At 41.5% G+C, this 18,394-nt stretch overlaps 1 protein-coding gene across 1 annotated transcript; it reads right to left on the bottom strand.

Annotated features, from left to right (window-relative positions):
• Positions 1-241: 241 nt before the first annotated feature.
• UGDH (UDP-glucose 6-dehydrogenase) lies at positions 242-13,513 on the bottom strand. The gene is made up of 12 exons (XM_040556075.1): positions 13,346-13,513; positions 12,771-12,939; positions 10,258-10,359; positions 8,696-8,896; positions 8,409-8,606; positions 7,772-7,919; positions 6,790-6,884; positions 4,816-4,946; positions 3,950-4,083; positions 2,611-2,702; positions 2,413-2,523; positions 242-1,647 (listed from the first exon to the last, which is right to left on the bottom strand). The coding sequence occupies exons 2-12, from the start codon at positions 12,930-12,932 to the stop codon at positions 1,537-1,539; spliced, it is 1,485 nt and encodes a 494-aa protein (XP_040412009.1). The 5' UTR covers positions 12,933-12,939; positions 13,346-13,513; the 3' UTR covers positions 242-1,536.
• Positions 13,514-18,394: the final 4,881 nt, after the last annotated feature.

Genomic DNA, 18,394 nt, shown 5'->3' with positions numbered 1-18,394 from the left:
AAGAATACAGCTATTGCAGCCAGAACAGATAACACTGCCTTGCATTGTCTCCTCAATTTGTTACATAAATTCCTTAAGTCTTCAAAGATCTGTCCTAAAGCTCACATTGTATCTGCATTGCTGTGGGTAAATGGTTCCAATAACAGCACTCGTTACCAAGTCGCTGATCTTGTGCTCCCAGTACAACTATTGGTATAGCATACTTGAAGGCACGTCTGTTGAATAAAACCAGAAGGTGTTCTGTGACTAGTTACAGGATTTATTTATTTTTTAAAAAGACATCCCAACACTACTATTATTCAACTAAGACTTGTATGCCTTCTAGTCCAAAACCTGTTTATGGTCATCTTTCTCTAGAACTGCATTCCTTTCCACAACCCCATGCAACAAGCCGAACACAAACTTCATAATCTCAAGGATTTTAATAGCACTGGCCAATTGAGAATAAAAACAAGTAAAAATAAAGGCAAAAAGTATCAAGATACATAGGAACTATTAATTCCTGCTAATTAAATGAGGTAGAAAGCTGACTAACTTATGGGGCTGAATTTTTATTTTCTGAACAACAGAGGACAAGTTTTGCAGATTCATTAAGAAAGCTGTTTTCAGTTGAAGTATATAAGCAGAAAGGATGGAAAAAAAATAGCCATCCAGGTAGCTTCGAAGCTACCATTTGCTTTCTGCTTGGGCTGATACTGGATTAAGGTAATTCTGCTTAAATTCAACGTTTAAACAAGCAGCAAGCAGAATGCTCCTCTGCTGAAGATGGGTTGTATTGTGGTAACTTAGGAAAAACTTGCCCCAGGAATCTGATTAACTCAATAATTTATGTGCTGCACATGGAATGTAGGCAAGACAACCAAGAATCACAAGCAAGATTTACCGGTGGATCAGTTTATGGCTGCTAGTCCACTGCCAATGACAGGATAGATGTCTGCAAAACTATCCCGCCTCCCAACAGCTGCGGCTCAGACTGCATCCGTGCCCATTGATCCCAGTCAGGACCAGGGCATTACAGTTGCAGTCAGCTCTGGGGTAGGGCTCAACCCAAACCTATTAAGAGAGAATTTCTAAGTGAATTTGACTTCGATGCCAGCTAAAGCAGGCATTTAACAGGGGAAAGAATTAACCCCAGAGGAAAATTTTAAAAAGTGAGGCCAAAGTTCCTGATCACTATCTATAACTGGACTGAAGTAAAAAGATGTTCCATTTCTTTCCCCCCCTGCTCACATCACTTGAAACATTTAAAGTGCAATTTAGGAACATTTCTGGAAGCAAAAATTTGCAGTTTGATGGTAACTTTTCCACTTAAAAGGTTGTTTCATTATTAAAAACAGGTCAGTACCATCTTCAGTAACCAAAAAATTGCTATAAAAATAGAGATTTGAAAATAGACTGAATTCACATGTACCGGGTACCATTTCTAGTGTAAAATTGCCTTTAGTTTATGAAAAATATTTTTCCTTAAAAAAAGCATATGCTTACAGTTATTATCCTTAAGAAGGTCCACATAATTCCTTTAGTACCTACTAAACATTACACTCTAGGCTTTTTGACAGGTGGGTCCTGCAGGCTGAACTTAGGAATTTCACAAGAAGAAGCAAAAGGGATTCTTTTGGCTGACACCTTCTTCCCAATTGTTTCAATCTGAAAGACAAAGCACATTTAGCAAGTGAGCACAGCGAAGTAGCAGAGTCACGTAGGCAGAATCATGAGGAATACAGAAACTAAAGCCAGGGTGATGACTACATTTGATGAATGCTAGTATAATAGAAGCTATAAAGCAGTGTGCCCAGGGACAGTTTCTGAAAATACAAGTGCAAAGAGTTAAAAAAAAATAAATAAAAATAATAAAAAGTCTTTCACAGGTTCCCACTTCATGTATCTAAAGAGCTGCATCCTGCAAATTTAAGCATTTGTGTGCCTTATCTTCCATAGGACTATCAGTACAAAAAAAAAAAGAAAAAAGATATCAAGAGGGAAAGTCTATGGCCATTAGGCAAGTAGTCACTGTGCTCAGGGATACACAATATGAAATTGAAACGTGCATCCCGTCTTGTTGATTTTGTTCTAATTGTGACTGGCTGAGATGCTTTATCAGATTATTCAGGGATTTGGTGATTTCAGTATTACTCAGATTCTGTCTCTACTAAAAGTGTTTCAAGGCGTGCTTATACTGTTGAATGTTGATGGCAGAGTCTAATGTATCTTGGTGTTTTGGAATACGAGTTTTTAAAGTACCAGGAAGGTACTGGAGGAAAAGTGCACTAGTGAAGAGAGACTTAAGTACAGATTGATTTAAATTTAAAACCTCTCCTGAAGAGAAGAGTTTCCCCTCCCCCTCCTTGCTACTCCCTCATTTCACTGTGCAGAAGCAGAAGGAAAACCCTGAAGCATCACCCAGCTGGTTACCTGGAAGCCAATGACTTGCAGCTCATTATGAAGATCATCAAGAACTCTCCTACCATCAAAGATAAACGCAGGCTTCAGCATCTTCTTGTGAATACGTTCATAATCTAGCTCCTGTAAAAAGCAATTAAAGCATACAGAATAAATACGTAGCTTGATGCTTTATTTTCCTTCAGTTAAATTTAAAGATGATATTTTTACCTTAAACATGTCCCATTCAGTGCAAATTACAAGGGCATGAGCACCATCACAGGCTTCATATGGATCTTTACTTATAGTCACCAGCCGAGACACTGTAACAAGGAAAATAAAGTTTTGTTCTGCACATATCTGTGGCAATCTGGTGCACTCCTGGCAAGAGAGTCTTTGTCACCCTATTCAAACAGGGTGAGTTTTGGGTCACTTATCTAGACATGTCTTATGTCATTATTTGATGACAATCAAAGTGACAAGCTGCTTTCATTACATTTGTACCTGGCATCCAAATAGAATCTGGTATTTCGATGTTTGAAGTTAAGCACTCAAATTTGATTTAAACACAGTCAAGAGCATCTCTAGACCTGGAAGTTACTATCAGCTGGTCAGACGCCAACTCCCATAAAGGTTATAGACTGTACAACACCAGCACGCCACAGTTGCTGTTTAATGCTCACTTCACACTAGAAAAAATACAAGTCTCATTGCATACACTAAGGGCTGCCTTTATCCTCTTTCTGTCTCAGCAGCTGCCTAGAGGCAACCCTCCCATCATCCTCAAATTCAAGGACTTGTCAAATAACACACACCTTCCTCACCACAGGTCATTTCCAGCCACTCTTCACCACTGGAAACAACTGAAGAGGAAGCTCTACAGTGAATTCCAGAATTATTTCTTTACTTCTGCTTTACATGAGCAGGCAAGATGGGACTCAGCACACAAAGTTGTTCACAGAATAACACTAGTCTCTCCTACTACAGGACCTTCTTGTTTCTCTTCCTTTAAATTATGCAGAGAAAACTTTTTTCCATGTATTCAAAGGAGTATTTGTTAAAAGAAAAGTGATACAATAGTACAATAGTACGAGGAGGAATGAGCTAAAGTTGCACCAGGGGAGGTTTAGGTTGGATATTAGGAAGAACTTCTTTACTGAAAGGGTTGTTAGGCATTGGAATGGGCTGCCCAGGGAAGTGGTTGAGTCACCATCCCTGGAGGTCTTTAAGAGACGTTTAGATGTTGAACTTAGTGATATGGTTTAGTGGAGGACTTGTTAGTGCTAGGTCAGAGGTTGGACTAGGTGATCTTGGAGGTCTCTTCCAACCTGGATGATTCTGCGATTCTACAGAATTAGCCTTTGCCTATAAAGGTTAAGGGGAAAGGGAGAAGAGTTACAGTAATCTTCTGAGCTATGGCAATCTTCTACATTAAGTGTAACCAACAGCACATCATGCCAGGGTGAAAGTGAATGCACAGTATTTAAACAGACCTTGCTTAATTTGAGAATAGGTTGGGGGGTTTTCTTTTTGTTGTGGGGGCATAGAAGCTTTACATGAGCATTCTTACCTTGGTTATCTTCTGAGACACCTGGGTGTGAGAGATCCAAGATGATTTGTTCCTTAGGTACTTTAGGATCATAGATGTGGAGCTTTGCTCCTTCATCCATTAAATACTTGCTAATGTAGATACTGGATGACTCTCTAGGGAAGAGAATTAAACAGATGAAGAACCTGATGTTATGTTCTAAATAATGCAAGTCTTCAAGTGTCATGATATGCAATGCCAGAGCCTTTATATTGGTTTTACATTAGAAGTTTTAGTGATAACCCACGCCAACAATAAATTAAAAATCTAGAGGGAGGCCAAGAAGAATAATACAAAAGGAAAAAAAAATAAAAAGCTTACATCTCTTTTGCTGAATCATGTAAGAAATAAGACAGTATGCCCCAGCACTCATACTGACCATAAGTAACAAGGCATTGCTCTCATAAGTGTGCCCCACAAATTGCAGCTGGGGAGAATTTTATCATCAAGTCTGCCCTTTACAGAAAGAGGGAATTAAACATCTTTGGGGAAACAAAGCTGAAACTTTGGCTTCAAAACGTAATTTAGAGTCAGATGCAAAAATATGTGCATTCTTTACTGTGGAGAAGGAAGGACTCAAATAATCATTCCCCATGCAAGTTAACTCATTGCTTTTAGTCCTTATCTGTTCTAGCCACTGAAAGATTCAGGTATGTTACAGAGATCAGGAATCAGCTGTCTCACCCTTTTAGGGACCACTATCCATACAACAAAGCAATTCATTCAAAAGAGCTGAAGGATCCCATGTTTGATCTGTTTTCCTTAACAGAATTGAGCTGGTGGATATAGCTGCACAGCTGTGACAAGTGTAGGGAATCCACATTAGCACACCGAATTCACTGTCTTACCTGGTGTCCCCAGTATCCTTTTTGAATGCAAACCCTAAAATAGCAATCTTCTTATCAGTGACAGTATTGAACAAACTGTCAATAATACGGGAAGCAAATCTTCGCCTCTGGTAATCATTCATGTCTATTACCTGAAATTATAAAAAACATTATGGCTTAGAAGAGAGCCATTTTAAACTGTAACTGGATTCTGCTAATATTCAAAGCCAAACTAGCTATGCAAGTTTAAAAGAGGCTTGAAAGACAAAGCCAAGTATTTTTGCTCAGTATCATAAATAACCCAAAGATTAGTTCAGTTCATTTATCAACTTGAGACAGATACAGTTTTAATCAGTGACTACAAATGCATTTATATACACACACCCCATCTTGTATCAGCTAGTTCAAAGGCTAGGCTTTTTCTGGTTTGTGACGTAAAAAAAGTAAGTTACTACATGTTCATTCTAGGCAGAAACATGGAAAGCAGTTTCACAGTACCTGAAGTCACATGGATATCCCATCGCCAGATGAATATTTCCCTACCTACCATATCTGATTGCTGTGAGAACACTTTAGATTTTTTTTTAAATCTACTTTAACTGATTTCAGTGCATAAAATTAGCGTGACTAAACTAGACCTTAAAGTGTCTTGGTTTTGTTATTACATAGAAGTAGGTTCACCCAACTTGGCTGCTTTAGTGCTTTCCTCCCAGCCTGCTTCAAACTTTGATCCCCAGCCTCGAACACACAGGGCACCAGATCGCTGGTAGAACAGGGAAGGCAGGTTCCCCGCCTAGTCAATGTTTACCATGAACTGACATGGAAGTGTCAGAAATCAATAGAAAAGTGTAGTTAAACTCAAAGCAGGAATTAATAGCAGCCGCCAGCTATGTTAAGCTTATGTTATGGAACATGAGGTACAAACAATAAAGAAGGATATTGGTGAGCTGGGTTTCTTTGAGGAAAGGAAATAAAAGCAGTGAGATTATACAAATCAGCAGGGTAAGGTGGTGATGGGGAACATAAGCCTAACAGGTGACAGGGCAAGAGAGAGACATTTCTTTCTGTATGTATGTTGTCAAGTGAAGAAGACTTTAGTCCGCTGACAGTGCCATATTCATGCCGCAGGGAAGGGGTTCACAGCTGCTTATTGCACGTATGGATTACATGAGCACCTGAGCACTGTGGGCTGGGGTAGATGGACCTCTGCAAGCTGACAGTGCTCTGAGGAAGAAGGTACAGGATCACACTACATGAACACAGCACTTTGGCTGCTGCAGGGTTAGGATAAGGTATTCTTACTGTCTGATCTGTCCACAGCTCAAGTCATAGAGAAACACTGGAAAGAATTACTCTTAAACCAGAGTAAGAGAACTTAAAGGCAATAAAAATTTTAAACTAGTTTGTTTATATTAACATAAGCCTAAAGGGTTCATTGTTAATTAAAAAACAACCCCATACAGAGCGAACCATAAGTGTTCCTAAACATTTGGGCTCCCAAGACTTCAGCTAGGTTGCATAAGGGAAGTATCCTTATGATCTCAGAGGATAAAGAGCCAAACCAATTTGTCTCTTGTCTCTTTAAAGACTAGTAGCTTTACCATTCTTCACCAGATTATCAAGTTGGTGTGGTTAGTTCCTGCAGCTCCCACTGCTCCAGGGATTGTCTGCTTTCATTTCATACTGAGTAAACTGAAGGATGTCTGAGTTTCACAAGTTTGAGGAGTTATGAGTAACATCCAACCACATTTCAGATAATTAGAAAAGAGTACTTTGCACTTTTTGGGGAATAGACTCCTGCAAAGCCAGAATTAGGAGTCCAGATATACTTGTACTTTGCATTTTCTATTGCTACTTCCAAACAACTTCCCAATCCATTTGGTCCAGACAAGTTAATTCGCTCCAAATAAAGCCAACAGAGCGTACATGTGGACAATACTCAAGAGCTGAAGAAACAACACCCTGTGGAAAAAAAAGTGAAAAGGAAACTTGTACCTGTTGCCAGTATCTGGCTACTTCAGGTAAGTTCAGCGCCTCACAAAGGTACACCAAATTCAAGACATCCTTCTGAAAACAGCTACCTCCAAACCCTGAAAAAGAAGGCTGTTATTTTACAGGTGCCTTGCATTAATAAGGTACTACTCTAACCCACTCTTTGTGATCAAGTAGTTTTTGGCAATCATTGACAGTCAGCATTATAGTTTTTCCCCAGGATGTCACTGCTAACAAATGAAAACCCCTAAGGATCTTTCAGAGTCCAACACGTGGAGCTACTTTTTGTCAATTACAAAAGCCTTAACGTCTGCTTCAGATCCTATTAAGTCAATAGAAGTTTTAAACCTGTCTCAATGAGTAAGAGTCTCTAGATTATAGGATGCTTTTATCAATAGAAGGTAGACAAGCTCCTAGGTTTGCTCAGCCCCCACCTAGAGATGTGTACAAGTATTTCTCAGAATAAACATGCAAAGATTAGGTTCCTCCCCTTCCCCCCGACCCCAAATGGCTATTTAATCATAGCCAAGAACCAAGAGATCACCACAGCTAAGAGAGAATTGAAATAATCAGTAGAAGGATCCTTGACCCCTAGAACTTTACTCAGAGTCCCAGAAGCAACACATTGTAGGATGAATTTTAATAACCAAATAGAATTTTGGAAGTGTATTTACTATATATTTTCACTCTTGCATGGACTTTCTAAAAAGAGAGGTTTTTAATAAGGTTATTTTGTTTTATTATTATTACCTTATTATTTAATAAGGTTATTTTGTGTGGATTTTGTGCTTCACATTACCCAGTCTAGAACACCCTCCATCCTAGACATTTCACCAGAAAGTGTTTTTGTGCTGGCACTTCACAGCAGTATTTTTCCATGCTGTAGATGATTTTAGATTATCAGATCATGTATTTCAAAACGCTATTAATAGATCTATTGCAGTAATAAATGGAAGCCCAGAAGGAGAAAAAAAAATCCACTTACCAACACTGGCTTTCAGGAACTTATTTCCAATTCTTTGGTCTGTTCCAATAGCTCTTGCTACTTCTTCAACATCTGCCCCCGTAGCTTCACACAGAGCACTGATTGAGTTAATGCTGCTGATTCTTTGGGCAAGGAAAGCATTAGCTGCCTGTAGACAAGAAAAAATGACGTAGTATAGAAAATTTAATTCTTCTGGAAACCAGAGTGCCCACAGATCAATGAGTGAGATACTAAAGTAATTCTTCCTCCAGTACTGTGTAGCTCTGTTGAGCAACTAAATGGTAATAAGCAGTTTAATACATAAATGCTAATTAATGAGATCTAAGCTGAATAACATAATACTTAACTTGCAGACCTGGAAACATTTTGTGAAGGTAGACAATTTCTGCAGTACTCATGGCTTATTTAGTAATAACACAGCAATAAATGTGAGGCAAGGATTTCATGGGAAATGGATACAATCTATTAGATCAACCAAGATCATTGGAAAAGATGAATATCCTTTGACATACACTGGGTCCTCCAAACCCTGTCTGTCTTTCCTAGCTGCATCACTCAGTTTCAGTGAACTGCTTAAGAGCTTCGTCTCTCTTGCATCCTTCACTCACTACAGAGACAAGCGGTGAGTGGTACTAACCAGTTTAGAAAGTTCTGACGACCAGGTGTTAGTTGTGAGGATTTTCTCTTTGGGCACCCAGTGCTCATAAACAGCACAAAGTGCACGGACAGCTTTCTGTCCCTCTGGAGAGTCATCTCCACCAATAAGCACTCTGTCCGGGTTCTTCAGGTCCTTGATGGCTGTTCCTTCTGCGAGGAACTCCGGGTTAGACAGCACCTGCAAACACACAGTTGAAGCGTGAAATAAAGAACAGCTAAAAAGCAAAAGCCAGCACCCTTAAAACACAACTCAAAGATTATGCTTACCTGCAAATCCAAGTTAGGCTTCGTATTGGCATCAAATATTCGACGAATGCTCTCTGCAGCACGTACAGGAACTGTGCTCTTCTCAGTGACAATTTTGTAGCCATTGGAGTTTTGTACAATTCGTCTAGCACAAGCTTCAATGTATTTCAGGTCAGCAGCTCGGCCTTTTCCCATCCCATAGGTCTTTGTGGGAGTGTTAACCTAGTTACAGATACATAGGCAGAGAAGAAACATTATCGGTCTCTCAATTTCACCTATTCAGTTGGTCCTATGTTAGGACAGACACTTTGTTTCCCTGAGCCCAGTTTGGTTCTGCCCCTCAATTACTCTAGTTGCGGTATCAGATGAACAGCTATTAGCTTTCTCAGTTACCCATTTTGTCTTCCAAAGAAAGCTCGCTGGCCTCTATTCAAATAGAATTTAAACAAGAGCAATTCATAACAGCCCTGCAGGCCTTCTATTAAGCTTAGGCCCTATCCTGGACACAGCAACAATTTATTTATTGCTACAGACAGCCATCTTCTGTTCCTGTCCAATGTACAAAGTGTTAAAATTCACATTATAAGAGTCTTGCAACTAGTGAGGCAGTTAAACCCACTGCAAAGTGGGTTTAAACTTAAGTGTAGAGCTGCTGAAAGTCACTATAGTGAAGTATACAGAAAATGTTGTTTAGATTAAGACAAAGGTGTTTTTTTTTTTTTTTTTTATTAGAATTAGATTAAGACAAAGGGTCTTTTTTATTAGAAACTCAAAGAAATAGCAACAACATAAGAACTGCTGGGATTTTACAAGTCTGACAGGAACCCAGGTGGCAATACATGGGTTGTATTAGTGGCAATCTTCCAGCCAAGTAGCATTTATTTTAGCCTTCATGAATGGAGAAAAATACTATCAGGAGAGCTCTGTACTGAGGTGCCCTAACAAAGAGAGGATCTCACGAAAAGAGGACTTCAGTAACAAGTCTCAGCTGCGGCCTACCAAGATGAATAGAAGTCAGTCCTTCTGGACTCTGCATTGAGAACAACCTTAAGAGAGGTCACACTGCTTATGGTTGACTGGATCTGCTTCTTAGAGGTGTCAACAGCCTAGAAATATTAAGGCCTCCTAAAGGATATTAAGGGAAATTCCTGCCAGCTCCTAACGTTAATACATAGCTTCTAGAAATAAGTCACCTTTGTAACCAGTGCTCAGTACATGATTTTGCATCCCAGTCTCGGAATCACATCAAACTCCCATGGCCTTCAGTATACTACAATGAAGGATCTGCACTAAATCCTGCTCCAGGGCCCCAAATACTTAACCAAGCTAAACATTAGCATCATCATTTTGAATTAGGGCCTGTTGGCCTGCCAAGTGTCCTACTGGCTACGAGAAACCAAGTGCAAGATAAAGATAAAATAAAAAGCTTACTACTGTTCCCCACAGTATGCAGACAAGGAGAAATCTGTGACACAGTGACACGACATGACTAAATGAATCCATATGCTAAAACAAAGACCTCTTCCCAACATAAAAACAGCAACACATAAAAGATACAGACATACACAACCCCCTAAACTTACAGAAATAAATACAAGATCAGCTTCTCTAATGGCATCGTCAATACTGGTGGAAAAGAAGAGGTTTTTTCCTCGGCAGGACTCTACCACTTCTTTTAACCCTGGCTGAAAAAAAAAAAAGCAGAGAAAAAAAGCAGTTAAGGTTAATGCAGTACATTAGTCTTTTGGGGCATACAGAACAGTGAAAGTACATGCCCAAACAGACAGCATATAATTTCAGATAGTTTTTTGCTCAGTGTGGCATATTTTCAGTCTGTCAGATGTAAAGTAAAGCTTCTTTATACAAGGGCAAAAATAAATAAACCCTTTTCTTAGTCAAGACACTCAAAACAGTCTCAGATTTCAGCCACACTGAGTTGCTATTTACACAACAGGTTTTAGGCTCCAGTTATTCACATGCTTAGCTCTATCGCCATGAACAATTAACATCACTCTACAGGTTCTTTAAGTAGATTCAAGAACAAAGTCTTACAATATTCCCAAGGCTGTGGGGAGGAAAAAAAAAAAGTGTTTGCAACTCTCCTTGTCCCTCAGCTACACATTCCATGATCTCCCAAACAAATGAACTCAGATCTAATAAACTGATTCACTATATAAAACAAACCCACAGAATCAATTTACACTAAGTTAGCAAGCTCAAATCCAATGAAAGAGGCAACAGATTGACAAAAGGAGTTGTCTTTCTCTCCTGTGTCTACCACACGTGTTTGTACCAGCTTACCAGACCAAATACTAAATTTATCCAGGAACCACACCTGCAGTGCAGAAGAATCACAGGCACAATTTGATGAGATTCTTTCCAGATACAGACAGTGCTAGAACACTTTTCCTTCCCTCAACACCTCCACTCAGACAAGGGGAGCAGGTCATGTGTATGCAAACAAGCCTACGTACTAGGATGGGCTATAGAATGTTTTAATTTAGATATGTTTGTCATAGATAAGAGAAGCCTTTATATTCTGTTTGATAATAAAGTCACACACACCGTAACCTCGCAATCAAGTCTCCAACTTGTGAGATGCCTATCATGACATGAGGTATTTGAATAAGTGCCAGGAAGGCAAAGGTTCACTGTAGGGAAAGAGAGGAAAACGAAGTAGAAGCTTTCTTATGCAAGGCATTTTTGCTGTCTCACTTTATACCAGATATCTAACTGAAAAGGGAAAGAAAAGTCAACATAGACGAAATATTTGATGGGTTGTTCTGCCTATAGTCTTATTGGGATGTAAATAGAGAGGTAGCTCACTAGAAAGTGAAAGAATTTCATTGTACCTTCTGACACTGGATAGAAAAAAATGAAATAAAAAAATACAAAAACCTCTGTGTGCAATGACTCAAATTTACAACTGTCTGAACTAGTTCTTGGCAGTTTTTGTACATTCTTTGTAAGGAAAGGACAGTTCCAGGAAACAGATGTTGCGCTGTTTAGTTTTTGTGTGTGTGTGTGTGTGTGTGTGTGTGTGTGTGTGTGCTTTTAGCTTTTTTTTTCAAAAAAAAAAAAAGCCAAGATTACTTTTACTTAAACTCTAAGTGTTAGTAGTCTAAGTGTTAATACCAAACAAAGTACTTCCTTTTGTGATCTTTTTTCAAGTCTTGCCTGCTAATCTGAGCATTACACACATTTTCCTTTGAATATGCTTGACAAAGGAAGTCTACTCATCTCTGCTTAGAGTCAAACTATTTTTTGTATTTTTTTTTTCTGCTCTTACAAACTAAGCGCTACAGCACAGACAGGATTCAGAAGACTTCTTATAGCTAGAAGAAGCAGTAACTGTTAGTAACAGCGCCTTGTCATTGGGAGCCACATGAAGATAAGTTTTCATTACCATTTAAGAATGGAACATGAACCTAGAACAACTATATCTCACGAAACAATGAATAAGAGAGAGAAGAATGAAGAAGGACAGAAATCCTCTTTAGCATTAGGGAAGTACTTACTACACTTTCAAATTAAAAGCCTTCTGTAACAAAGGAAGAAACAGTATGATGCTTTTAGAAATCATTTTAATATGTCCTAATATTCCTAGGCTAAATATATATGGTATAAGCAAGTCAGGAACATGACTGTCCTCATCTAACTGCACAGTTAAGATGGGCAGCACAGGCTGGATTTTGGCAGCATTCAGAACAGGAAAAGCTTATCGCCCACTATTACACATTAATACTGTGCAACAACACAGCAGATATCTATAACTGAGTAAGAGGACTATGTTATGGTTAAATAGACTGCAAGAGAAAGTCAGCATGATTTAGCACAACTCACTGGGAAAACAGTAACATTTGTCATTACTAAGCCATTGGTAAATAACCTTTAAGTACCCACCCACACCAGATATCGAATTCTCGTTTCAAAAATCTGATTTAATGAGCGGCTGTTCCAGAACACTCATTTTGAAGGCCATCATTGTGCTACACTTCTCGAGCTTCAGGAGAGGGCCATGAGGAGGTGCCATGTGGTGGAAGGGAAGCAAACGCAGGGCTGGCTCAAAGGAGAGATGCTAGGGAGACAAGTTTACCTCGTAAATGGGAAGCGTGTCTGAATTCCAGGCGTTGATTCTGGCCTCGTTGACATCCACAACGGTAACGGTGATATTAGGGCACATCTGTGCAATCACGCTGCAGGTTGGCCCTCCAACGTAACCGGCACCTATGCAGCAGATTTTCTTGATTTCGAACATGATTGCTCTGGCAAGAAGGGGAAAGAAAACGAGAGAAGCGGGGGTCACAACTGAGAACGGCCAGCCAGCCGCCCGCCTTGAAAGGAAACCTCAAAGCATCCGTGCTCCTCTGCTGGGCTGCCACAAAAGAAGCGCGTTCATACAGCTGGATCCTAAATGCGAGATACAATTAATAGGGAAAGCTTTCAGATCCAGAGCATCGAGGAAGCATTTTTGGCGGCCACCCCGCAGCACAAACACCCCCCTTCAGCCGGGGAAGGGCTGGGGGCACGGGGGAAGAAGGGCTGGGGGCCCCCAGCGGCGGGGAGGGAGAGAAGAGGGAGAGAAAAGGAAGGGAAAAGGAAGGGGAAAGGCGCCTCGGCCGCGGCCTCCGCAGCCCGGGGAAGGCGCAGGCCGGCAGCCGCGGGACTTACAGCCTGCGGGCAGCGGGGCTGAGGCGATGGATGCTCGGCGAGCTCAAAGCGACGCTCCGCTGCGAGCCGGGCGGCGGCTATTTAAAGGGCCGCCGCGGGGCTGAGGCGGCTGCTTCATGCCGTGGAAGCCGAGCGAGGCCCGGCCCCGGTTCCTCCCTTCCCGCGGGGCCGGGGCGGAGCTGAGCGGAGCGGAGCGGAGCCCGCCCGCCTCCCTCCCTCCTTCCTCCGGCCCCGCCGGCGAATGGGCGCCGGACACCTCAGGCGCCGAGCCCGCCGCGCAGGCGCCGCCGCCGCCCCGCCGCTGAGGGGCCGCAGGGCCCCCGGGCCCGCCTGGGGTCTCCGCGGCCCGGCCCCGCCGCGGCCGCCTCCCGCAGCCCCCCGCTGTGAGGAGGCTGCGGGCAGCGCCGGGCTCCCCCCCCGAGCTCTGTTCGGCTCGGAGTGATCAGAGGGGATGGCGGCGTGTGGGGTCGGGATCGCCTCTTGTGCCGCCTCGGGGGGTTGTGAGGGAAGGGCTGCGTTTTGGTGGCCAACTATGAGGGTGAAGCATGTTTGGTCCTTCGGCTGTGCTTACCAGAAAACAAAATTAGAAGCACAGAATCATTAAAGTTGGAAAAGAGCTCCAAGATCATCTGGTCCAACCAACCCCCTACCACCGCTATCACCCACAAAACCGTGTCCCTGAGCACCACGTCCAGCCTTTCCTTGAACACCCCCAGGGCCGGTGACTCCACCACCTCCCTGGGCAAACCAGTGAAATTCATCATTCCTTCTCCCTCCTGTACTACAGGGCCCTCTGAGCAAAGAAGTGTTGTTACAAACGTGGATAGGTAACAATAAAAATACAGCGTTTAAAGTCCAGCCGCAAACATTGCCACAGTAAGGCACTGCAATGAACTCGCACTTTCTTGCCCTCGTGATCTGGGCACTGCCCAGGGATCTGGTGCCCGTTTGTATCAAAGTTCTTGGATATGACTCTTGCCTTTTGTATAAATGCTGTGTATTTCTGTTACACTTTGTCTGACCTTGGGATTGGAAAGAGTGTGACAAATCTCCTGCCTTCTTCTCCAGTCACTTAGAAGATTACTTTTGTGTGACAACTGCAATACTGTAGCCTTTATGCTTTTAAGAGATCACTATTTCTATGTCAAATGTTTCCAGATTAGATGGGTAATACATGTAAATCCTAGCTGACAATGTTGATAAGTATTGCCTTGTTCTCATACAGCGTTTTCACCCATAGATGTTAAAGTATGTTTAAAACAGATTGGATTCAGTATTTCTGTTTTATATTTTACTGTGTTACTATTTTACTCTGAAAAAAGATCTGCTCTTTCCCTAGAAGACTCTGCTTACCTAAGCAAGAACATATCCTAACTCACTGGTCCTTTAGAAATAGTACCACAAAATGTGTCTGTTTCGACTGAAAGAACCTACTCAAGTCTTAGTCCCAGTGCAGGATCCTGGTAGGGTCAGTGTGGTTAGCCAAACAGCTCCCTGGTGAGGCTGTAGGGTTCACTGTGTTTATCCTGAAGTAAAAACAAGTAATGCCTTGTCTCATTGCTAATTTGCACAGATGTCTCAACTCTGAACACATCCTTTTTTCTGGGGAAGACCAATCCTAGGCTAAGCAAATTAAACCACAGTGAGTTCTCACTCCTGAGCCAGTCCAACAGCCTTACCTATACCATCATCTTCAAAACCCTGCCTATCAATCTCTTATAATAGCTAAAATAGCTGTCTTAGAATAGCTAAAAATGCATGAATTTGTACTAGACCAGACTTCATCTGGTCTCTGCACATTCAGCATGCAGTCCTTGGAGCAAGTCATGGAGCCCGGTCTTTTTTCTTAGCAAAGGGCCTTCTTGATAGACTACATTGTCACACTGCCTGCCGATGACATGCATCTTGAATTCTCTTTGGCAGGACTACACAGTCCTTACAAAGTCCCTAGGAAGGGGACTGCTTTTGTTATTTCCCCGTAACCTCTATTCTAGTGGTTAGGGCACTGCTGGGAGGGGGAAAATGCAGGGCTTGAAGTCACTGGAATGAAAGTAACAATGTCTTGTTACTGAATAATCTAACTTCTAAATTACTGTTTTTCTCTACCTCTCTCTCTTTTTTTCTTTCTTTTTTTTTTTTTTTTTTTGGTTCAGGCAGACCCATCATTTACCAGTATATAGAATGTTTTACAACACTGCACAGAGGCAATAAAGCTTCTGTAATGCTTTGGGGCATACCTTTGAACCTTCTGAAGCTTGCTGCTTGGGAAACACAGCCCCAGGTTACAGGCAAAACAGATGAGGCTGGTTTACTTCTGGCCACATTTTAAAATAAGTGTGAATTCTGCTCTGTTTTTTTGAAAGCTATGTGCAAGTTATGAGTCTTTTTGCAGTTCAGGGGTAATAACTCAAATAACATGAGGGATGGTATTTCAGGTATATGTTTTTCTTTAGCCTGTCAAATTCTGATTCAAGACAGATGTCTTCCAATAGTGAAGATAAATAAGTACTGACACAGTTCAGAGATTGTCCATCTCTGAAAAGCTTTTCTAAAAGATATTTTCTAGTGAAAGAAAAAAAAAAAAAAAGAATTAAATAATGTAAATCCTGTGGTTTGTGCTATACAGGATGTCAAAACAGATGTTCACAGTAGCCCAGTCTGGCTTTATAATTTAAGAGTTTAATATGTATATTATGTAGGTTTTAAACTAAAACACTCCCTTAGCTAATTGCTGAAAGCTATCTTGGTGGGTCATCCATTCAGTTAAACAACAGCATCAGTGAAGGATTGCCACTATCCTAAAAAAATTTCCTGCAAACTGAGTCAAAGCTTCAAAGCTTTCCTCATAGTACTCATCCTCTTTTTTTTTTTTTTTTTTTTTTTTTGGTTAAGTTCCTGTGTGGCATTTTGGAATCAAAAATTGAGAAATCTACTGATAAGACTGATGAGTCACTGTTCATTCATTCAGGATTTTACATTTTAAAGACTGACATTTGCACAATAATTTAGCTATAACCTATACTTACGACAGCACTGCTCACATACACATCCTGCTGGAAGATCACCTTTTCAGATCCTGATATTAACAGCCTGCACTGCACTTCATGGAGGCACCCACGACTAAGAAAGTTTGGTGACTACCATGAGACATACGTACATGCTTGAGGACAACAGGCATTTTTACAGGTATTTGGAAGTCTTAGAATACAGATACACATCAGACAGAATTAATAATCTAGTCAATAACCTAGTGTTAGGGGATGGACTCCAAAAGGTATATAAAAGGAAAAGATACTCAAGTTTTAACAATACATCTCCTTATATAACTAAAGGCACATCTTCTGTGTGTGCTCAGGTCTGCATTAATCTAATCAGGCCTGATTCAGCTCAGTTGCCTATCTCATATCTAAACTTGACCTGGTCCTGAAAATGAGCAGTCCCATTGCTACATGCTCTCAGAGACCTCATCTTTAATGTGCGCTCAAAGTCTAACACCAGCAGGATCAAGCTGCATACAAGCCAAAGTTTTAAGACTGCTTCATTCAAAGAAACTTGGCCAAGGCAAGTGGTAATGTCCTTTTAATATAACAGCTTAGTGGCCAGAGCATGTACTGGCAGCAAGAGATCCGATTCTGTGTTATTTTCCTGTGAAAAATGGTGGGGTGGGCTCAAGGCCACGTCTCCACCCCTGCAGAAGCTGTGGAGCTAAGGGTGATGGGGATGCCAGAGCTGGGCGGAGGGGCCACTCGTCACCTCTCATATACAAGCTGTTCCATGACACAGGAGAGAAATCATGACTTATGAAGGATTTGTGGGATGAGGGGAGGGGAAGGTAAAAAAAAAAAAAAAAAAAGAGCATACGAGTTCGTGATTGTGTAATCTGCCGGTCAGCACCCTGACATTGGAGGTGAAAGGAAAGGCAAGCAAGGAGCCTCGAATATGAAAGGAGTTCTGTATCTTATATAGTGAGTGTCTAATGTCAGGTTAATTCCCTGCCAGTTTTAGCTGATCATTAACTAAAGGCAGCTGTGTTTGTGCAACCAGTGTGTGACACTGACATCTGACACAGATTCAACAAACACCATTGTCTATAAAGCCTTGCTTTAACTTCTCGCACAGCCCGGCCAGGAGGACATCCCCCATGCAACAGAAATCTGAGCTATTGGGCAGCAGTCCCAGAGCGAGGGACAAGAGCACCCAGAAGACTTGCCCACAGACCTGTTGGATCAGTATCTGAATCCGCGCTTTGTGTTTTACAATGCTGAGAGGAAGGAAGGAGACGCAGCTAAATAGATTACACAGGGACGTGTGGGACTGGGCATGTGCGCTCCTCTGGAAAAGGAGCGCAGCTGCGTGACGAAAACCATACGGCAGTTTTGGATACTTGCGAGGAGGACGTGCAGCTGGGTGCCAGCGCTCCCACGTGTGTTTGGAGCCAACCATAACAGCTCCTGGCGCAGAGGCAGAGCCACGAGTCACGATGAGACAGAGGAACTCATTTTCTGCCTGGCACGCTGCGGCCTACGCACTCGTCTCACCTCTGCCTCTCCTGCTCACCAGAGCATTGACTCTGCTCTTGGGTCTGACCCTTTGAAAGCTCAAACTGTTTATGAATAATCTGATACAGCGTTTTTGTTGATGACAACCAGCACCCCCAAACTCCAATTATTTGTCCCCAGATGCAGTGAGTTTGGGGTCAGGGCCAGCATGCCTTTTCATACAGAGCCTAGGGCATCTGGACAACTGGACTCACAGACAATACTGTGGCATAAATAAAACCACAAAGTCATGCAGGATTGAAATAACCTTTAAAAATCAAAGACCACCCTGAAACCTGATGAGAATGTCCTTTCAAACCCTATGCTTTTATTTATTGCCTGACAAAGTTTTGTTTTCCAGTATATGACCTTCCTCTAATTAGATTATTTAAATCTCTTTGTATACACAGAAATTATTCACAATTCCTCCCAGGCATGATTACAGTTAAGGCCTTATCTATTGTTTAGTAAATACCTCTTTTTTTTTTTTCCTCTTCTGATGTTCTTCTGA

This window comes from Cygnus olor, chromosome 4 (genome assembly GCF_009769625.2).
Source record: "Cygnus olor isolate bCygOlo1 chromosome 4, bCygOlo1.pri.v2, whole genome shotgun sequence".
In the NCBI taxonomy this organism is placed as follows: Eukaryota; Metazoa; Chordata; class Aves; order Anseriformes; family Anatidae; genus Cygnus; species Cygnus olor.
Note: the sequence above shows the minus strand (reverse complement) of the source record. Positions and strands in the feature narration are given on the sequence as shown.